General features: G+C 52.5%; 3 protein-coding genes across 5 annotated transcripts; all 3 read right to left on the reverse strand.

Moving 5' to 3' along the window:
* Positions 1–21: 21 nt before the first annotated feature.
* On the reverse strand, positions 22–7,978 carry KRI1 (KRI1 homolog). Its single transcript, XM_045853122.1, has 19 exons — positions 7,829–7,978; positions 7,643–7,716; positions 6,834–6,939; positions 6,380–6,485; positions 6,072–6,126; positions 5,945–5,991; positions 5,577–5,673; positions 5,409–5,486; positions 4,981–5,117; positions 4,538–4,664; positions 4,357–4,452; positions 4,096–4,266; positions 3,279–3,354; positions 3,092–3,180; positions 2,880–3,006; positions 2,664–2,794; positions 1,258–1,322; positions 1,053–1,151; positions 22–450 (listed from the first exon to the last, which is right to left on the reverse strand). The coding sequence occupies exons 1-19, from the start codon at positions 7,920–7,922 to the stop codon at positions 114–116; spliced, it is 2,112 nt and encodes a 703-aa protein (XP_045709078.1). The 5' UTR covers positions 7,923–7,978; the 3' UTR covers positions 22–113.
* A 410-nt stretch (positions 7,979–8,388) lies between these two features.
* Positions 8,389–10,897, reverse strand: CDKN2D (cyclin dependent kinase inhibitor 2D). Of its 2 annotated transcripts, XM_045853220.1 has the most exons (3): positions 10,778–10,897; positions 10,372–10,527; positions 8,389–9,333 (listed from the first exon to the last, which is right to left on the reverse strand). In XM_045853220.1, the coding sequence occupies exons 2-3, from the start codon at positions 10,510–10,512 to the stop codon at positions 8,974–8,976; spliced, it is 501 nt and encodes a 166-aa protein (XP_045709176.1). In that variant the 5' UTR covers positions 10,513–10,527; positions 10,778–10,897; the 3' UTR covers positions 8,389–8,973. The 2 variants fall into 2 exon arrangements, with proteins under 2 accessions (XP_045709176.1, XP_045709174.1); XM_045853218.1 differs by lacking the exon at positions 10,778–10,897 and having other exon boundaries at positions 10,372–10,771.
* Positions 10,898–12,215: 1,318 nt separating this feature from the next.
* AP1M2 (adaptor related protein complex 1 subunit mu 2) lies at positions 12,216–21,628 on the reverse strand. 2 transcript variants are annotated; one of them, XM_045853199.1, is made up of 12 exons: positions 21,498–21,628; positions 19,765–19,921; positions 19,459–19,526; positions 17,888–18,018; positions 17,633–17,780; positions 17,407–17,533; positions 16,837–16,979; positions 16,684–16,755; positions 14,354–14,512; positions 13,645–13,770; positions 13,040–13,115; positions 12,216–12,645 (listed from the first exon to the last, which is right to left on the reverse strand). In XM_045853199.1, exons 1-12 carry the CDS (start codon positions 21,537–21,539, stop codon positions 12,623–12,625), a joined length of 1,272 nt encoding a protein of 423 aa, XP_045709155.1. In that variant the 5' UTR covers positions 21,540–21,628; the 3' UTR covers positions 12,216–12,622. The 2 variants fall into 2 exon arrangements, with proteins under 2 accessions (XP_045709155.1, XP_045709154.1); XM_045853198.1 differs by having other exon boundaries at positions 16,837–16,985.
* Positions 21,629–21,943: the final 315 nt, after the last annotated feature.

The raw sequence follows: 21,943 nt of genomic DNA on the forward strand, positions 1-21,943 counted from the left end.
GAGTTCTCCCTTGCCCACAGGGAGATGTGGGTCTATACAGTTAACAGGAGGAATGCATCCAGAGGCTTGATTGAAGGACAGGAACACGCAGGCCCTTGCCTACTGCATCAAGCTCAAGGGCCGCTCTTGGGCCTCCGCTGCTTCCTCTGTTGCCAGCCCAGCAGGCGGAAGTGCAGCCGTTTTGGATTGAGACCGAAGGCCTGCAGTCTCTGGTGGCTGAACTCCTGTCCTCCAAGCTTCACTGTGGGGCCCAGGAGACGAGCCTTCTTGCCCCTCCTCCGCCTCTGGGGGGCTGGCTTCTCGGCAGGCAACACAGAGGCCTCTTTCTGTGCTGGGGGGCTCTCAGGCTGGGGCTGCTTCCTGCAGGCCCCATCAGGTGACAGCAGCTGCCCCTGTGGGCCAGCTTTGTCTTTCTGTGGCTTCCTTGTGGCTTCTGTGGGTGTCTCTATCCTGGGGGAGGAAAGATGGGACTCAGGCCAGGCACAATGAGGCCCCTTCCCGGGTGCATTTTAAAGCTATGTAAGGAGAGGCTCAGAGAAACAGCAGCACAGTAGTTCAGAGGCCTGCCTGCAATTCACACGTGCATCTGACAAGCACTGGGGTTTTCCTGCTGGACCCTGAGGCTGGATTGTGTTGCCGATAATTCTGGTATCTTAACCTCTGTTTATACTAAGCTACTCATATAAATTAACTCATTCCAGCTTTAAATCAACTCCAGGAACTACCATCCCTGCTCTGTAGACCAGGAAATAACATGATACAACAGCCAAGTGGAATTAACTGTTTTAAGCACGTCTCGTGAATTTATCCACTTAATCCTCAAAAACAAGAAATTAGCCATATTTAACCCTGTTTTATAAATGAGGAAAGAGGTTCAGAGAAGGGAAGTGACCTGCCCAAGGTCACACAGCTGCAGCCCATCCAGAATTTGAACTCAGGTCTCAGGGGAGGGCCCAGCCCTAGGTCTTGCAGCAAATGGCTGACAGAACAAGACTCAAATCCAGGCCTGGTGGGCTCCCCAGCCCACCCTCCCTTTGGCAAGCAACACTCACTCCTCTGGGCAGAGCGATTTGAAGATCTGCCTCTTTTTCCATGAGTTCTGGGCCTTCTGGCTATACGCCCTCTTGTCCTGCAGCTCCTCCTGCTCCGACCTTTGGGCACCCAGCAGACACACCTGTCAGTAGGTGCTCTGGGAGGTGCCCATGCATGCCTGCCCGCCCTTCCTCCCTGACACCTGGCCCAGCCCCACCCTGTCACCTGTACATGCAGGTCTTCTTCAGGGAGCACCACCGGTTCAGCTCCTTGTCGTCAGCAGCAAGGATCTGTATGGGAAGAGACAGTGGGGTCCTGCTGCGTGAGCCCTGGGGATGCCCTGACTCTAAGCCTTAGTCATCTCACCAGTCAAGGCAGGGTAATGCTCGTACCACCCAGCAGGGACGTCCTGATGGTGGGAGAGAACTGAGGCCTGTGGAGGCCAATCCACGTTGCCCACAGAAGATATCAGATGGGAAAACAGGTTCAGAAAGGGGTTCCTTGCCCCAAGTCACACAGCCAGGAAGGGGCTGATTTTAGGTTCCGGGGCCCTGGAGCCCTCACCCATGCACCTCAGTCCCAGCAGCCTCAGGGCAGAGGTCACTATGCCAATCACTAGATTTGCTAGTTACAGACCAGGCCCAGGTTCTCAACCTCCAGGCTCCTGCCCCCAGCCTGCAGGGTCCTCATTTACGCGGTGAGCATCCCCTCAGAACCTACTGGGAGGTGCTTGAGAACGAGTGACTACAGATGGCAGAAGTTCAGCAAACATCAGCTATTTTTGCTGACCAGGGACAGTCAGGTGCCCACAGCCACCCTGATGGCTAAGGGACAAATGCCCTGTAAAGAGCCACATGTTTCAGCTCCACAGCCACTAGGCAGGGCTGTTACTAAGCCTGTTTTACAGATGGGAAACTGAGGCACAGAGCCTTAAGTCACATGTCCAAGGTCACAGCTGGGGAGTAGCTAAGGCAGGATTTGAACCCAGACCATCTGGTTCCAGAGCCCCCCAGTCTTAATGGCCACCTAGCTGCCAATATACAGTAACAGAAATAAAGAAACGGCTTACACCCCTGAGCAAGATGGGTTTGAACTGCCTGGGTTCATATATATATGTGGATTTTTTTTAAAAAATACAATGAATGTATTTTCCTTATAATTTTCTTAACATTTTTTCTCCAGTTTACTTTCTTATAAGAATATAGTATATAATATGTGTAACATACAAAATAGGTTAATCAGCTGTATATGGTATCAGTAAGGCTCCCAGTCAACAGCGGGCTGTTAGTACAGTCAGCTTTCTGCATCTGCAAAGGTTGAATCCACGGATTCGAAACTGCAGCTATAAAGGGAAAACGCTTGTTGGATTTTTGGGGAATCAAAAATTACACAGATTGTTTACTGGACAAGGGTCAGCAACCTAACCCCCATGTTGTTCAAGGGTCAACTGTGATATTTACAAGGGGCTGTTTGAAGCCCCCTTCTCACAGAAACCCTTTGAAGCAGGAAATATCAGTACTCTCATTAGCACTATTCCTGTCATTTTTGATATAAGGCAACAGCCTCTGGCTCTGTGCTCCCTCTTGCCTCCTGGGTGCCTCCCAGTGTCCCACATCCACCTGGGGCCCTACCTCTTCAGTGCTGAGCCCAAAGTCACAAGGCACCACGGTGCGGTACTTGAATCGACAGGGTAGGTCGTCGATGATGTCCTCGTAGTCCAGCCGGTAATACTCATCCAGGTACTCCTCGAAAGTCTTGTCCCCTGTGTGGGCAGAGGGCAGGGCTACTGGGGTGTGTTGGCCCTGCAGAGCCCCTGCCCACCCAGCACATGCCTACCCAGGCCTCACCGGGGTTGTACACAGGCTTCTCCTGCCCCACAGCTGCAGCGAAAGGCGACTTGCGCTTCCTTTTGCCCATTAAGGGGGCCTCACGCTTCCTCTTCTGAGGCTGGCTGGGATCATAGTCAGCATCCATCTGCCAAGACAAGCATGTCAGATCAGCCCTCATGGCCCATGGGACCCTCCAAGGCACCCCCTCTCCCCCTGCCGACGGCACCTACATTGAAGTCTGGGTCCTCACAATGCAGCTCCTGCTGGCTCCAGTCCCCACTGTGCTCCAGCCCAGTCCACGTGTCCCAGTTCCAGTCATCTGGTTCCAGAGGAGACAGGCAGGGATGGGTGCAGGGGGCTCAGGATGGGACCTCAGGCTTTAGGCCCAACACTCTCACCCCTGCCCAGTTACTTCACCTTCAAGCCCTTCCTCTTCCTCAAATCGTGGCTTCTCCTCCTCCATCGTGCCGTAGTACTCGTCCCCGAAGCATCTCTGCAGGGCCAGGGCCAGGCGGGTCAGCAGGACCCAACCCCTCCCCAACAGCTCTATTCCTGTGCCTTACATGGCCCTCTGGCACCCTCTCAGGACCCAGCTCCCAATGTGGGCCTGACAAAGCCGGCCAGAGGACTCCTCTAAGACCCCACATCCCCCTGCATGTCCCCATCACCACTCAGAACCCTGCAAGTTGCTCTCATATGGTTAAGTGCCTGACACTAGACTGGGGGCTCTGAGACGGCAGGGACCTATATGCTGCCTGTTGCTTGGCATACAGTGGGTGATCAGTGAGTGTTAGACTGGTTCTCGTCCCAGGATGGTTTTCACCTGGCCTGCCTATACGCCCTCAGTCCCCTCCCTGACTTACCAGGATGGTCAGGGGCCTCTTTGGGGCTCCCATGGTCCCCACTGCTCCCCACACAGCCTGCATCACCTGTTCTATGGCCTGATGTTACATTCCCAGAAACACAACAATAAATACTAACGGTGCAATAAATGAGTTTAAAGGAAATACAGTGACTCACTGTTTCTTAAGCATTTACCAACTAAACTTTTATATGTATTTTAAACCCTCAAGCTACCCTGACAACAGCTCTGTGGTAGAGGCGATGGTTAGACCCACTTTACAGACAGGGACAAAGGCTCAGAGAGGCTACACAGCCAAGAAACACCACTGATTCCAGAGCCCCAATCCCAAGCACTTGGCTGCACAGCTGGGCCCGAGTGTGGGGACCATACCTGCATGAGCTGGTCATGCCGTGTAGGGTCAAAGTCGTCCTCAAGGTCCTGTTCCTCAAAGCCCACTGTTTCATTGCCTGTGACCTGCCTCAGCTTCTGCAGCTTGGCCAGAATCTCCTTCCTCTTCAGGTTCTTCAGCTGCTTAAGTTCCTCCTGCTTTTTTGCTTTCTCCTATGGGTGGCACGCCAGATGAAGAGAGAGGGTATGGATTCTCTCCACAGGCTAGGGGCCCTCCTCAACCTACCACTCCCTCACACTCACCCTCCTCTTTCGCTCCCGCATCTCCTCCCTCTTCTCCTTCCTGCGCTCGTCCTTGCGGCGTACGGAGGATGCAATGCACCGAGGGTAGGTCTTGACCTATGGGCGAAAGAGATGACTCTGGACTCTCTCAGTGTGGCTGTTGTGGGCTGGCTCCTCCCAAGTCCCAGCCCTAGCAACCTACCAAGGCTGAGTCTGGCTCCTCGAAGCGGAAATTGTACTTTTGCTCAAATTCCTCCTGCTTCTTCAGAAACAGCTCCCCTTCATCTGAGGAGTCGTCTACAGACAGCTGGACCAGGGGGCCTGGGACCCTGAGGGATGAGAAAGAGCACGGCGGGGTCAGTGAGCTCCTGTGTACGAGCAGTATTAACACATTCAATCCTCCTAAGAACCCTATGGTAGGTGCCACTGTTACCCCAACTGTATAGATGGCAAAACTGAGGAATGGAAGTCTAGCAGCAGGGTGAGGATTTGAACTAGAACCACCTGACTCCAAAGCCCACACTCCACGGCTCTTCCTCACACGTGACTAACTCTGCTACCATTTGTGTGAAAAAGCAAACACCAGTGCCCTTGCTTTCCAGCCAGCGTTGACTCCAGGCCCCCAGTGAAAACACAGTGGCTCACCTTTCCTCTTCCTCCTCCTCCTCTTCTTCCTCCTCCTCATCTCCCTCTTCCTCATAACGCTTGCTGAGAATATAATCCCGCAGGAACTGCTCTCCCTCATCCAATTCTGGGTTGTTCCAATATTCCTTAAGGTGAGTCTGGGAGTGAAGGGGTGCCAGGACCCAGGTTAGACACTCAGAGGCAGGGAAGGAGGGTGGACGTGGGCATCAAGTGGATTCAAGTAACTGAAACTTCACAGCTGGCCCATGACATAGATGAAGGGCATTATTCCCACTTCATAGATGTACAAACTAAGGCCCAGGGAGGGGCCCAACCATCTTCATAATCTGTGCTCTTAGCTACCCTTTCAAGGGCTGGGTTCTGGAAACAGGCTGGATGAAGGCAGGAAAGGCAGTGTAGTTCTTCAGCAACCACACATGGAAACTCACCAAGTCTCGCAGGGTCTCAGGATTCTGAATCTCCTTCTGCCCCTTCAGCCATTCAATGTAGTCAGCATCCTCCTGGGCCTGGGGGAAGGCCAGCATGGAGGGTCTGCGGGAGCCCAAGCGCTGCCCATCTGCCAACAGCCCTCGTCCAGCGGAGGTCCTAGCACCTACCTCCTCCTCCTTGTTTTTAGTGCGTTTCTGCAGCAACCCGGAACTACCTTCCCCAGCGCTATCCTCATCTTCACTGTCCTCGACGAATGCTCGGAAGCTGCCCACACAAAAGAACAAGTCTCAAAACAGCCAGGCTAGCCCTGTTCACTAAGCCCTGAGTTCTCTCTGACAAGCTCAGAGTGGTCTGAGACACAGAGGGCATTATCAACCCCATTTAACAAATCAGGAAACTGAGGCATGGTGAGAGCAAGTAATGTGTTTAAGGGCATACAACCATTAGTGAGAGCTGGATTTGAATTTGAATTCAGACCTGTCTAAACCCAGAGCCTCAACTCCTATGAATCTGTCTACTCACTGGCCCAACTCACCTTTCCTTGAGCTGTTGCTGTTCTTCCACGTAACTGTTCGATGAGACCTGCTCAAGACAGGGTACCGTGGGCCTCAGGCTCAGCCCTGGGCCCCCCAGCCCTGCCCCCGGCCCCCAGGCCCACCAACCTGAAGTCTCTCATTGGAGGTCTCCCCGTCTGAACTCTCCTCGTCAACGTATTTGCTGTGCAAGGAAGGATTGGGGCTTCAAAACAGACTCACCACAGTCTGTCTATCCCAGCACAGTGAGGGGCAGTTACGAGCAGCAGGTGGGAACGGGCCAACAAGGGTGCAGGCCATCATGGAAGAAGCTGCTCTCTGGAGTTCCCTCAATTCTGGTGATTCACTGGCTTCTTCCCACCCCTGCCCCAAAGACCCCCATGCATCCGCTGGCTCTGGGAAGGTGGGGAATCATATGTGGCAGGCCTTCTCCTCACCCTTCTTTCTCCAGGATAACCTTCCTCTCATAGTCCTTCAGGTACATGGGTCGCACCTTCTTTTGCTTCTTGGCTGCCAGCTCCTCCTCACTCTCCGAGGGTGTTGCTGCAGAATCACCAAAAGACGCCTGCTATTACCAACCACAACGTCCTTCTTTCCCCAGACAGAGAATACCACTGGGCTAGGCCAGGGTCAGACGAAGGCTTCATTTCCCCAGGCCACCAGTTCCCAGATATACAACAGTTATCATACTAGCTACCGCCTGGTAGTACCTGGCAGGGATAACTCAGTGAGTAACTCTCGCTCTGAATGAGGCACACGGTTATTAACATCAACAGGTAATAATCTAAGATATTCTGCTAAGCATTTTTGATATAAAATGATTCATTAAATAGTCACAACAGATGATAAGGCCATGAGGAACCTCGGCCTTGGAGAGGAGCAGCCCCAGACCTGTTCTCTCGTAGAAGGTAGCATCTTTCTGATAAATGCAAGGATCCTTCTTCTTCAACAGGGAGAGTGTCCTGTAAAAGTCTCGTTCCTGCTGAGGGTCGAATTCCTAGGGCAAGAAAAGGATTGGGAACAGGTGTCAGATAAAAGGTGGTGAGAGTGATGGAAGGCAGTAGCAACTGGGGTAAGTGGGCTGAGAGGGTATGGGAATTAGGGTGGAGGGATGGGGGTACATTAGATGGAATGAAAGGGGATCTCACTAGGGAGAGGCAGGTGTGGTGCGGGGGTGTCAAACAGGGAGAGAAGGGAGGGAGGGCCATAACATAACAAGTACAAGACCAGAGACAGAGGAGGGTAGCAGACAAAGGGCTAATACTTCCTGAGGACCTGGGATTGACATGGGGCAGGTAGAAGAGATGGCCCATGGCAGACAGCAGGAGTGACTGAGCTGCACAGTGGGGTGGGAAGATGATGTGGCTGATGTGGGGAGAAGCTGGGTGCCCTGTGTGGCAGATGCCCCACTTCGGGGACAGTAGCAAACAGAAATGGTTAGATTCTTGGAAGGTAAAAAGGGGGAGAAAGGGGTCACACCAAACACAGCAGGATGAACAGGTGGATCCATAGCGGGGGGAGGGGTGGATTTGGCCACCCCCTGAGAATCAGGAGGGCACCTGTCTGATACTCATGGGATTGGGGGCGAGGGGTTGGAAGCGACGGGTTTGCGCGCTAGCCGATCGCAGTAGTTGGATTCAGAATATGGTGGCGGCCTTGAATGCCTCCCGTACGTCCGGAGCCCGGGTAAGGAAGCTCACCACCCGCTCGTCACTGGAGTCAGACTCGGAGCTGGAGTCCTCTCCGCCGTTTCGGTCCCGGTATCGATCTTTCACTGCGGGGGAAAGATGGGAGGCCCCCAGATCAGAATGGGGGGACCACACCAACCCCCACCTCCCGATGGCCCAGAAGCGTCGGCGACCCTCGAGCATGAGCCCCGCACTCACGCCGTTGCAGCTCCTCGCGTTCCCGGTAGCGGCTGTACCGCGCAGCAAACGCAGCGTTTACCCGCAAGGGAGAAGATCCGCGCGGTTCCGGCATGGCGGCCCTGCGGCCCACTGCGCACGCGTACGGCGAGCGTCCTGAGGCCGGTTGTTCTAGGCCCCGACCCAGGAGAACTTTAAAGGGGGAGGAGCTTCACAAACTTCGTCTAACCCCGCCTTCGGCTTTTCCGGAATCTCTTACGCCTCCTAACCGCAGTCCACGCCCACGGTCACGCCTATGCAGGGAAGGCTTCAGCCACCGCCCACCCCACCCCCCGGACTACCCGCACCCAGCTGACATCTGGGGGCCCTTTCTCCACTCGCGGTTTCCTGCCTCCCTTCCGTTCCGACAGTGCAAACCGCTGCCTCACCCAACTCACTCACTCCTGGTACCCTGGGAATTACTACTCTCTTCCCTCCCCGAAGCGTCCACGATCTGCGACCCTCGTGCCCACCCCCGCGAATATCCTGGACGTGTGACTCTCCATCTCAGACTCAAAAATCACAAGCCACCAGCACTTTGATCACGCACAAGAATTAATTTAATGGGTAAAACATTAAATTACCACACAACTTTTTTCCACAAAGATTAATAAATAGAATCTTTTTTTTTAATGCTGTACAAGAAGAGACTGGAAAACAAGCTTCCAACAAAATACGAATGAACTCATACCACCCTTTTATTCATTTGGAATTCCCCCCACCCCCCATGCTCAAAAGCAGTGTGCACCTTGAGGTCTCTCTCTGGGTACAGTCAGCCAAAGTTGCCAGGTTCCAGGAGCCCTGGAAGCAATGACCTCACTCTGGGGCTCAGGCTTTAAATGCCCTGCCCTTCAGACACATCAGCTGCCCCAGCAGTCTGGGAAGTGGAGGAAACTGAACCGTTTAGGTGGCTGTTGCTTACAGAAGTCCTTCTCACCAAACACACAATAGGGAAAAACAAATGAGAAATGCCCCTTAAACACACAAACCCAAGAAATCAATACCAACAAACCACAAACTGGTGTCCCTCCAGTTTGGCAGGAAGAGCAAAAAGAGAAAGTGTTTCTTTCCTCCTCTTTTGCGATAGAACCCAGCTGGGTCCTGTTGCTGTAGTAAGTGGCCCTGGGTCACAGTGGTGCCACCATGTGCCCCTGCAGTATGTCCATAAGATCCTGAGCCCCTCTTCCCTGTGCCAGCTCCAGGGGTGTGAGCCCTCTGGTATCCCTGTGATGGAGATCAGACTCAGCAGCTAGGAAGCTGACCACAGCTGTGTGGCCTTCTCGCACTGCCAGATGGATGGGGAGCGCCCCGGTGTTATCAGGCGTGTTGACATCAGCACCATGCTCTACCAAAACCTTCAGAGTGTCGAGGAATCCAGTGCGGGCTGCATCATGGGCCGGAGTGGTGCCAGAGGCATCCTGGACATTGGGACTGGCACCTTGTTTCAGGAGCTCCAGGGCGATGGTGGGGCTGCCAAACATCATGACCTGTGCCAGGGCAGAGTGCAAGGGGGGTGTCCTCAAGGGAGGGATTCCAGGAAAAGACATCAATGAAAAGAGGGTTCATTCAGAAATAGGGAACATCAGAGAAGAAGTCATCTGGAGAATGGAAAAAGCCCAGGGAACACAAGCCCCTAGAGAACAAGGTCCCCTAGGAAGAGCAACCCCACCAAGAAAATGGTAACCCCTTAAGGATAAGACACTTCCTTAGGAATAGCCCTCATGTAAACTCACAAAGAACCTGAGACCCTCTCTAAAGAACCAGAGGACCACCCCCCTTCAGATGTGGGAAATCACCAGGAAACAAAAACCTCCAGGAAATTGGTCTCAGAATGAGAACTGTCCCCCACCCCAAGAGAAAACAGTCCCCTCAAAGGAAAGGGGATGCCCAGGGAATCTGAAACTCCTTCTCCAATAAATAGGTCCTCTCATATAATTGTAATGCTCCCCAGAGCACCCGAACCCCTCAATGGGGTTCTCCACTAAAATGACTCTCAGAGAATAGGGTACTACCATGAAATCTGTAACTGTTCTCCCAGTAGGACCCTCCCCATACACCAGGAATCTGAAAACACCCAATATAAACGCCCCCCCCCCAAGAAACTGGATACTTCTCATGGAACCCACTACACAATAAGAACGCCCTGGAGACATGAATCCCTCCTATCAGTGATCGGATTCCCCGTCTCCCGTCCCCACAGAAGCCCAAAGAAACCAGAGCCGTCCCCATGAAAATGGTACCCAAAGAAGCTGAACCCTCATTCATGGAATAAGAACCTTCCCAAGGAAACTGAATCCCCAGCACCCAAAGAACAAGGAATTCTCCAGAGATGGAAAACCTTCCCTTCCCCCATCCACCACCCACATACTAAAGGGGACCTCAAGGAGCAACGTCAGCCCAGAAATGGAGGACCGGATCCCAGTCGGCCACCACCCGGGCCAGGAGACTTTGGGGAAGGGGTCTGGGATCTCAGTTTTCTCCTGGCTCTGCCGCTCCGGCCTCGCTGCTGTGCAGACCGGCCTCACCTGCAGCGCTGTCTTGCCGAAGCGGTTCAAGACATCGGGGTGCACCAGCTCACGGGACAGAAGGCGGCGCACCTCCAGCACGTCGCCCCGGGCCGCGGCTCCGCTTAGCCGGTCGCCGGCGCAGACCTCCTCCAGCAGCATGTCGACACTGACGGCCTGAGAAGCCCCCCGCCCCACCCCGGCGCGGTCAGGGCGGGGAAAACCGCGGATACTGGCCCAAATAGCCCTCCCTCTGAGTGCCCAGCCAGCGCAAGGCTGCGGGCCGGGCTAGCCAGGCCGGGGCTCCAGCGCGACCCCCACCTTCCCAGCCGGCTCCTCCCCTCTGTCAACCCGCAGGTTGCAAGGGGCTGGGAACCCGGCCCAACCCTCCAAGGCCCGCAGGGGGCCCGGTCTCCGCCCAACCTACCCTCCCTCTTCCTCTTCGGGCGGGGTCTCTTCTGAGCGGAGAACGCCGACGCAGCCTCGGAGCGGTCCGCTAGGGGGCGGAGTCAGCACGCTCTAGGCCCCGCCCCTGAACGCGGCAGATTTGTTTTCTTATGAACTAGCTACTTTGTAGCCCGGCTGTGTTGCCCGGCGCCCGACCTTGCGGCGCTCAGCCCACACGTTTAGTGCAACCAATGGCTACGCGTTGCCTAGGAGGGTTTGCGCTCCGCCGTGGGCGGTGCCGCTCCTGATTGGCCGATCCACGGCGATTGGTGGACCGCCCGCAATGGCGGGGTTTTCGGTTTTTCAAATGCTCCTGGCGGGCGGGAGAGCGTGTCCGTTTAACTGACCCGAGAGAGAAAGGTCAGGGTTAGGGTAGCGCGGGCTGCTCCAGGACCTCGGCACCTCCATGAGGGAAAGGAGGTAGGAGGGGGGCTGTCCAGTCCGGGGCTCCTCCATTCAGCCACGCGGTAAGAATTTATTTGCCTTTACAGGGCGCGGAGCGTTTTATTTCATTCATTCACTCATCACGTACAGTGCGGGGGAAGCTCACATTCAAGCACCTAAATAATTTAAGATAGCATTAAGCACCATGAAAAAAAATAAAACGGGGAAATGAAGGTGGGTGAGGAAGAAATACCGTTTCGGCTCAGATTGAGCCAGCCCTAGCCTAAGTGCAAGGGTGAGGAGTAACGTTCACGCCACAACTGCCACGTGGTTGAGTCTGGGAGGTGGCTCTTACAGAGGCCTTCATTCAAACATTTATTGAACACCTGCTATGTAGTAGGCGCCCAACTGGAGAACGAGCTACCGTTTAGGGCAGGAGAGGACAATAATTAAATCTTTAAAGAGCGGTAAACGATAAGGCCTGATAAAATGGGATAAATGATAGTCTTTTGGGAAAGGAAGGCCGTTGAAATACAGAGGTCAGGGAGGGCCACTCTGAGTTGGTGACACTGATTTGAGACCTAAAGGTACGGACGTGAAGGAGCCGTGGGGATATCTAAGGAAAAGCTTGCTAGGTCAAGGGCACTACAGACCCAAAGGACCTAAGGTGGGAAGGTGCCTGGTGTGTCCCGGAAGAGCGAGGAGGTGAGGGCTAGTAGGTGGCGAGGTGGATAGCTCAGATCATACTAGGCTGGTGGGTTGCCTTGAGGACTTGACTTAACCAGGTGGGAAGCATGGGAGGGTTCTAAGAGTCAGGATCTGACTTAGAAGTTAACAGGCGCCCTCTGGCGGCTATGAGGGGAACTGACGGGTAGGGGAGAAAAGTCCCCAGCCAGAGGACCGAGGTGGAGGCACCTGGGCTGGCCTAGATAAAGTATGACCTCGGCTGAAGGATGGATGTACGTTGCCCACCCCCATCCCACAATCCAGGGACGCCCCTGGTATCCCCAGGCAAGAAGCACATACACAAAGGCTAAATTCATCTTTTTAATGCCATCCTAAAATGCAGAAGAGTGGGCCAGAGAAAGGCCTCTGGGCTCAGCAGCTGTGAAGGAGGAGGGGCCCCCACATCCCTTAAGGCAAGTCACTGCAAGAAGGCACTCCTGGAGGGACTTCAAAGCCCCTCCTCTCTTGATATGAAAGTGGAAGTGTAGGAGCTGGGAAGCAGAGGTAGGAGGGAGACCATCCCTCCCAGTCTATGGGTAAACAACAAGACTGGGGGGTGGGGCCCAGGTTCTGGGAGCAGGAAGCAAGAAACTGCTAAGCCAACAAGCAGCCTGCTCACACACACCTTCCCTACCTTCTTTCCCTCTCTCTAAAGTCTGCAGTCAGGGCCTATGGAGAGGGAGGCCCATGTTCAAGCCCCTACATCATTTCCATTCTAGCTGGTACGAAGTTGATAATCTGCAAGAAAACAATGAGCAGAGACCATCTCAGAACTGAAGAAAAGGCACAGAGGGACAGTCGTCGTCCCCCCCCCCCCCCAGGCTTCTCCCTAGCTCCAGTGTTCATGGTCAACCCTGCCAGGCTAAGGATGGCATCAAACACAGGGACTGTACCCATAGTAATATGCCTGTGTCCAGGCAGCAAATGGGGGTGCTATGTGTTTGTAGCACTCAGGAACTGACAACTGCCCCCATTTTAAAAATGGGCACGCCAAGGCCCGGGGTGGTGTGCTGACAAAGACAGGGTAGGCCTGTTGAGTTTTGGAGCCCTCCAAGTGAGAATCAAAGCTCCAAGACCATCCCCATCATCAATCCCCTGGATCCCAATGTCCCAGGGAGTCAGGCTGCCTTACCACCACTCTGGGTGATGTAGCGGACCCAGGGCAGGGCCTGGTAACCACTTTTCTCGATGATCTTCATGTATCGGACCTGGAAGGAAATGAAAGGAGGTAGCCCAGGCTGATGGGGAGAGGGCTTGCTGGGGCCAGAGGAATATATGTGACACAGCTGGGGAGAATAAGATGGCACTGTCTGGGAGTAATGACGTGACATGACTTGGGACAAAGATGTGGCATGGACAGGGGGAATGGGGGAAAGGAAGGTGGTCCAGGACAGTGGTCCAGAAAGAGATGGTACAGTGTAAGGAAATAGACACAACACAACTTTGAGGGGACAAGGTGACGCAGGCCACGGGATAGGTCAACAACTTGTGGGTGGGAGAGGGATGAAGTGAACAAACTAGTGGAGAATAAGACGGCACAGAGCAAAGTGAGAGGCAGAGGGAGAGGAGACCCAGGCTGAGAGCAGAAGAGGCAACACTGTCCTGGGGAAAAGGCAAGGTTGACTACGGAGGAGAGGTGACCCAGGTCAGGGAACAGAGGTGACCTGAGACAAGAGATGGCAGAGAGGGGAACATAGTGAGGTCAAAGAGAAGAGCCACCCTGCTCACTTCCCTTACCTGAATCCCGGAGACAGTGAAATAAGGGATCTCAAACTTGACCCCAATGGGTGGTCGGCCCTCTTCCTCCTCCTTCTCCACACTGGGGAGGCCAAAGTGGGCACGCATCAGGTACTCCTTGCCCCCCTAAAGGCACATGGGAGCATCAGACACACTGAAAGGTCCCTAAACACCCCCAAACAATCTTCATAACAGCCCCTGGAGTAGGCTCAGCTCTCAGCCCCCATTTTATAGACAAGAAAGATTCCTGGCCAAGACTCATAGCCAAAGCTGACTGCATAGCCTGGATGGAGGGTGTGGGGGGGGCACTTCTAATTACCATCTCTCATTTTTCAGGCCCTGATGAACCCTTTCCCCAGATTCTAGGGACAGACTAAATCCTTCATGGGCCCAAGGATGCTGATAACATAATCCTGCCTCTTTCAGATGGGTAAACTGAGGCTCCATGAAGGGAAGAGGGTTTCCTAAGGCCATCAAGGCCACCCAGCTTAGAGAGGCAAGAGTCGGGTGGGAATCCAAACCCAAAGCTGGTTTCCTCCAGACCTGAGGAGGGAATTTGAACACCATGCAGGCCTGGTGCCCAGCTTTGTTACCCCCAAGGACAAACATGTGCAGGCAGATGTGTGTCTCTGATTGGTTCTCCACCTGACGACCCTCAAGAAGTTGAAGTGGGTCCCCCCCCGAGATCCCACCCTTCTCCAATGCTCACCGGGAAAGATTTAATACTCCAAATCACAATGTTCTTCTCGGGCACGTACTTGGCACTGCCCACACTGGTCTTGAAACGTGGGGAGTCAGCATCACTGGGTACTGGCACAGATATCTCCACACCATTGGCCACCGACTGCTTCTTAAACTGTCCCTTGGCCTGTTGAGGGGGAAAGAGGGTACAGCAGGAAGAATTTGCTCATGGGTTTTGTAATTATTCAAGATACACTTTCCATGAACCATCTCATTGAGAACCTCCATAGTCCTGATCTGAGGACCAGTGTCCTGCCCAATTCACAGAGGAGGAAAACAGTGGCTCAGAGAAGCAAAGGCATTTACCTGCAGACACACAGCCGGCAGGTGCTAGAGCCAGGTCCACACATGTGAGAGACTCCAGAGGCTCTACCCGTGGTACCTTCCATTTGGAAAATGTCATATACCTTTGCCTGGTTCAGAATGACTGAGTCCAAAACAGAGGTGTTTTCATTTGATAGGGGCCACTTACTGAGCCCTTACCATGTGCCAGACCCTGTGCCAAGCACTTACTCTTCTCAATGATTCTCTAATGTAGGATCTATTCCTCAGGTCCATTTTCCAGGAGACTGGGGCACAGAAAGAGTCCTTTGCCCAAGTCACAAAGCTGGTAACTGGCACAGGAGAGATTCAAACTGAGCCTGCATCCTCAACCATTACATGCCCTCCTTACAGATAAATGAAGAAGTTACAACACTATATTCATATCCAGAGCTGTGTGATACAGAACAAGCTTTTAACACAAGGATTCTAAGTGTTCCATGTGTGGTAGCTAACATTATAATTACTGCTGTTATTTATTCATTTGGGGAGGGATATTTGAGAGGTGGGATCTGGAGCAGAGAGCCTGGAGATAAATGGGGGCGGGCATTGTTTTTATGGAAGGCAACAGCTTTAATAACCCCTCTCCCTTTCTTGCCTGCAGAGATGGGGACATTAAGGGGCATCAGGACCCTCCCTGGTGACCATCCACTATACAACCCAGCTCCCCAGAAACCTCAAGACCAGGGAACAAAGTCAAGTCTAAGAACACAGACTCCTGAGTCAGGTGGACCCAAGTTCAACGTTGGGGCACCCTCTTCCTAGATAAGTGACATCTTAATCCCCTGTGCCTCAGTTTCCCCATATGTAAAAGAGGGCTAAACTATACGCTCTGGAGAAGTTCTTTCATGTGGCACCAGAACACATGCAGAGCTGTTTACAGCAATAGGAACTAGAACAGCCAAGAACTGAAAACACCCCATGTGAGAGAATGGAGAGATATAGAAGATTTCCATGGTGGAATATTCTGCAGCTGTAGAGATGGATGCACTAAGATATGACACCCAGAATTCATCATCAAATCAACGTTACATGAGCAAAGTAAGTTATACACACAATCAAACACCAGTATGAGGGTCAGAAACTGGCAGAATAAAATATTTGTGGTTATACATGTGGGTGGCAAAATTATGAAGAAAAACAAAGAAATTATTTATGTAAAACTCAAGATTGAGCCCTGGCCAGGTGGCTCAGCTGGTTTGAGCATTGTTCTGTACACCAAAGGGTTGTGGGTTCGATTTCTGGTCAGGGCACATACCTAGGTTGTGGGTTCCATCCCTGGGTGTGTATGGGAGGCAACTGATAGATGTTTCTCATATCAATGTTTCTCTCTCCCTTCCTCTCTCTCTAAAATCAGTAAACATATCTTTGGGTGAAGATTAAAAACAAAATTCCAGATGGTGATTCCGTCTGGGTAAGGGGAGAGCAGAAATTGGGGGAGTGAGGTGGGGACATGTGAGGACATGTGAGGTAGGGACATTCAGAGGCTCTGGTCAAGTACATTTGAATAAGCTGGGTAGTTCATTATTCTTTAAATCATATAAATATTATATATATTTAATGAGAGTAAATTAAACATGTAAGTAAAATAGATCATATGATGATAATAGGAGAAAAGTATAGCAAAGAAGGGAGGTAGGGAATGCTAGGGGTGGGGTACCATTCTAAATAGGTAAATTAGGGAAGGCCTCTTGGAAGAGGTGACATTTAAGCAAAGAGCCTAAGGAGATGGAGAAAAGGAGTCATGTGTATATCTGCGTGAGTGGGAGTGGAGCGACCCAGGGAAAGGGAACAGCCAGAGCAAAGGTCCTGCATGGGTGGAGGGACCAGTTCCTGGCATGTTTGGGTACCAGCCAACAGACCAGTGTGGCTGGAAGAAAACGAACCAGGAGGGAGGTTCGTGGGAGAGGGGGTGGAAGGGGCAGATCAAGCACTGTGCACAACTGTTCTTCCAACCCACCTGGTCTTCCTACCCACCTTGACCATGATCTCTACACGACTGTGGGAGAACTTCTCAATGACAGACTCAATCCAGATCAGCGGCTTGACCTGTAAACAGAGAAAAGGGGAGTTCTGGAAGGCCCTGGGGTCAACTTTCCTCCCCTGCCATGGGGTTTGACTCTGCCTCACCTGGGTGCTGAGGCGGTAAGACATGAGCTCGAAGTCACCATCCGGTGGGATAAAGGAAATGGTGCGGTCATTGTCAAAACGAGAAAGTCGCACACACTGGTGAAATTTCACATCCTCCAGTTCCACGGATTTGTTCTTGCTCCCTGAAACTCGGAGCCAAGCATGCAGGATGACCCTAGGGGCCAGGAGAGGGCCCCTACCCCTATGTTAATCATCCACTGCTATTATCACCCCCATTTGACGGATGAGGAAATTGAGGCCCAGAGGGGATGAGTAACTTGCCCAGTCACCCCGTTGGCACTGTCGGGCTATTAAATACAGTGCTATTATGTCTTCTAGGATAGTCTAGAATGTCAGCTCCATGAGGGCCAGGATTTGTCTTCTTCACCCCTTGTCCTTGAGCCTGGTACTAATGAGGAAGCATTTGCTCAATGAACCAGCAGCTGTAGTGTTGGCTATGACCAGCAGAGGGGGCACGAGTACTTATTTCAGAACTGGTTTCAGCAATTCTCTGGGGCCCAGATGCAAAGGGGTCTCCGTTCCCACATGAACCCTCCTGCAGACACTTACGGCCAGTGAGCTCAAAGAGGACTCGGTCATTGAGGCCAAGCCGCAGCTCTGGCATTCCTGATAGAAACACCTTGAGCTTGATGGTGCCCACAATCTCGCTCAGCAGGACACTGCCATTAGCATTGACCTGAGGATGCAGGCATGGTGATAGGGGGTTAGCAGGCAGAGGGTCCTCTCTCCTGCCCCCAGACCATGGCACAGACAGGGTGGAGGTGTGGGGGCTCACCAGCAGGTTGACAGACTCTATGACGTCAATGAAGACCTCATTCTTCTTGTACTTGATGCCCTCGGAGCGCCAGGACACAGCATTGGTGACAGTGGGCGGCACCCGCGACTTGCCTGTCTCCAGCTTGTTGCCCTGCTGTGTGATGTACCTAGCAGGACAGCAGGGAGCATAAACAGGTGGGCCCAGGGACACTTCCCTGGACATCCTCAACTTCCACCATGACCTGCCCTGTGGCTGCTCCCATGGCCTACTCACTCCTGCAAAATCTTGCTGTCTGTGGTCTGGGGGAAGCCAAAGTCCATGAGCTCATCCAGTAGCTCGTAGACGATGACAAAGTTGTCTCGGATGCTCTCCTCCTCCAGCTCCTTGAAGTATTCAGAGAATACCTGGAGGTGCGGGGAACAGATACTCACAGAGGTATAGCTGGTGTAGCCATAGGCTGGGTCCCCACTGATCCAGCCATTCATCCAACAAGCAATTATTAAGTGCCTACTTTATATCAGTGCTGGGACATTAATGTGAACAAAACCCACAGACAGAGTCCCAGCCTTCAGGGAAAAGTCTAGTGGTGGGAATGGACTGGTAACAGAATCAATATAATCCAACTTGTTGGGTAAAATAGTGAGGAAAACACAAGGAAAGAAGGAGCCCAGAGGCGGGAGGTTCAGGAAACTTCCCAGAAGAGGAATTAGAACTGCTTGTTTGTTTTTGTGGGCCATGGATCCCTGCATATCTGGTGATGTTTATGGACCCGCCTCAGAATAAGGTTTGCAAATGCACAAAATAAAATACACAGTGTAACGAAGGGAGCCTGTTATACAGAAACATGACTAAGAGCATGGACTTTCTGGATTCTAGCCATAGGTCCTTTGAAGTCTGGGGACCCCATGTTAAGAGCCCCTGAGAATTAGTAGGCATAACCACAGAAGAGGAACTGTTAATCATCAACATTTGACCCACACTCTACCACTCATTCTGCTCCAACCTCATTGGCTTTTCCATTCCAACCCCAGGACCTTAGCATATGCTGCCCCCTCTGCCTGGAACACTTTCCCTTCAGTTTGCTTCACAAAGGACTACTTGTCATTCAGGCCTCAGCTCGAATGTCGCCTTCCCAATGAAGTCACTCCCCACCCCCATGAGTATTATGCAATGGTGAAAGTAGGATCTCAGTCACTGATTTAATCTCCTTCATGTCCTTTAACTCCTCAGGACAGACAGGGGCCTGTCTAATGCATAGCTGTGCTTTCTATTTGCCCGGCAGAGATGAGGCAAATCAATAAGCATTTCTCATTCACTGAAAAGCATTGATTGAGCGCTTTCTCAGTCATTGAGAATGGCATATGGCAAGAGCTCAATAAATTATGATATGATTTTATAACATTAGTGATAATGCTAACAGGAATATCAAACCTTTATTGAGCACTTAGTGTACACTGGGTACTGTTTTAGGCACTTCAGAGGTATGGATTTTATTAATTTCTACAACCCCAAGGTAGGACTTGCTATAAGCCCCAGTTTCGAGGCACAGAGAAAAGTGATTTGCTGAAGGTCACACATCCAGGAAGCAGGGAAAGCTGGGATTGGAGCCTAGGTCACTCTGGCTCAGATTTGTACAGTTGCACCCTCTCGGAGACCCCCTTGGTCCCTGCCCTATAGGGAGACATGGTCCCATAGCAGACAGGAAGAACACAGAGTGACGGGGCTTTGATGGGAGCACCCCCAGGGAGGTCAGGCAGAGCATCTTAGGAAAGATGGACCCTGAAAGAGGTGGACAAGACAGGTGGACAAACAGACCAGCTGGCCAATGGGAGGCCAGAACCTACCTCCACTGTCTTGTAGAGGAAGGAGTACACGAGTGAGGCATTGGCATTCTTCAGTGTGGTGGCCACCACTGTGGGCAGCGAGGTTAAGGAAAAAGTGCCATTTGGAAGGGCTCCAATGAAGCACAGACCCTGAACCCCGACCCTGTTCCCAACCACAGCCCCCATCTCCCATCTCTTTCCCCCTACCCCACACCCCAGCTTGAGCCTCCAATGATGTGCTGTGCAACTCTTATCTGCAACCCACCCTCTCTGGGCCTGAGCTGCTACCACCCCAGCCCCCAGGGACCTCCACCTATGGCTGGATACAGTAGAGGTTGCTGTGTTTAATCCACAGGAAGTGGACTCGGCCGTGGCTCAGCAGTGGGGCCAGGGCGCCCTCCTCCTCCCGCTGCATGAGCAGAGGCATAAAGTGCTCTATCTCGCTCATGGCCACATCACCTTTGTAGTTGCGACTGATCAGGGGCTAAGGGTGGGCAGAGAAGGCCTAGTCACCACTGGGATGTGGTGACCCTCCAACCAGGGGCATTGGAGTACCTGGTTCTGACCCTACTTCCTGGCCCAGGGGCCTGAGCAAGGCTCTGCCTCTCTGCACCTCAGTTTCCTCCTGTGAAATGGACACGTGATAATAACAGCTAACATGTCTACAACCCTCACATGTTCTACCAAAGATTGGATGTTAGGCACTCTCCCTCCCGGGAGCTCGGCCACACCTTTCTTTCCCAAAAGGCACGCGTCTCCTAAACTCTAAGTCTCCATGAGACTAGCAACCAGGGTAGCGATGGGCGGCGGCAGCTTGTCCTGGGCTGACCCTTGATCCCGTCTCTATAGCCTTCCTCTTTCTGACTTTTCAGTGAGCCAATGGCAGCCCTACCTAAGCTCCTTTCTTTCCTGTAACATTTCTAGAGGACCATCTGGGCTCTCTCCTGCTGCCTCTTCTATGCTAAGCCCTTCTTTGTCTCATTGTCCCCAGCTTTAATACATGTATTCTGAAAAAAAAATACAATAAAATAAAAAGGACTGGGTATTTTCTTGCTGACTTAGTTCTCACCACAACCCTGTGAGGTAGGTGTCATTGTCACCTCCACATTACACATGCGGAAACTGAAGCAGGAACTGTGTTCATAATCAGTGGGAAATTGAGAACTGAGCCAAGTGCCCTGGCTCCAGAAGTCCTGCTTTTGCCCGAGGCTTCATGTGCACCAAATCGGCAAGGTTGGGATGGCGAAAGGCAAGAAGGAAGGATGGAAGGAAGAAAAGGGAGGGAGGGAGGAAGGAAAGGAGGAAGGGAGGGAGGGAGGGAGGGAGGGGGAAAAAAGGATTATGCCAAGAAACAAGAAAGAAAGGAAGGAAGGAAGGAAGGAAGGAAAAGAAAGATTATGCCAAAAAAGGGGAAAGGGAAAAGAAAAAAGATTATGTCCATATATATATTTTTAGTACTTATAGCTCTGCCTGGCAGGTAGTAAGTAGTCAATAATAATACACCTGCTTTGTAAGGTTGTTTAGTCCAGGGATTAGAACTGGGATGGCAAACACTTTAGCTCTCCCTATTATTATCAGAAATATTTCCCCCATCACTCTTATTATTGCTATTGAGTAACAAGATGAATGAGAGGGAAAAACAACCCCAAAGGGGAATTAGGGTCCCCCACCCCACTGTCTTCCCCAAATATTAATACTGTGGATGAAAATGCTGACAGAAAGAGCAATTTTAATTGATCTATCGACCACGTAATGTTTGCAGCAGGACACTGGTTTACAATCAGCTTTGGGTTGTATTGCTATGGGGTGGGGACCCTTGCCGTTTCCATTTTTACAGATAGTGAGACTGAGGCTCAGAGCGGCGAAGCCCCTTGACTCAGAGACGAGACTAGTTAAGAGTGGAGGTGGGCCTGGACCTGGAACTCCCCGGGATTGGGGGAGGGGTGTTCCCACGCCCTCAGGGCTATCAGGGGCTTCCCGGCCTGCGAGGAGGGGCTGCCCCTAAGTCTGGGGGAGAGCAACCTCACCTGTCCGTCCCCCACCTCCACGCCCAGCCTCACCTTGCCCTTGACGTCGAGAATGAAGACAGCCGAGGCAGACATGGTGGCGGCCGGAGGACCCGGGAGGCCGGGAGGGAGGGCAGGAGACGAACGTGGTGCCGCTTCCTTCTTCCTGCGGAAGCGCCCGCGCACAGGTGAGCGCCCAGGTGAGCGCGTCTTAAAGGGGAGGCCGCCAGGTGAGCGGCGTTGTCAGCGGAGGAAAAGACAGTGAGGGGAATGGAAGGGGCAGGACTTCGGACCAGACAGCTACGCGGTCTCACTTTTCTATGGCACCCAGGAGTGCAGATGGATGGAGACCCCAGAGCAGCCAGCCGTCCGTCTGTCCGTCCGTCTATCCATCCATCCATCCATCTTGTCCTTTCCACACTCATGTAGTCCTACCTATTAGGGCAGGGACTTTGTCCTGTTCACGTCTGTGCCTCCAGTGCCCAGCACTGAGTGTTCAA

The sequence above is a fragment of the Phyllostomus hastatus genome, unplaced genomic scaffold (genome assembly GCF_019186645.2).
Source record: "Phyllostomus hastatus isolate PE091 unplaced genomic scaffold, TTU_PhHast_1.1 phas_contig_98, whole genome shotgun sequence".
In the NCBI taxonomy this organism is placed as follows: domain Eukaryota; kingdom Metazoa; phylum Chordata; class Mammalia; order Chiroptera; family Phyllostomidae; genus Phyllostomus; species Phyllostomus hastatus.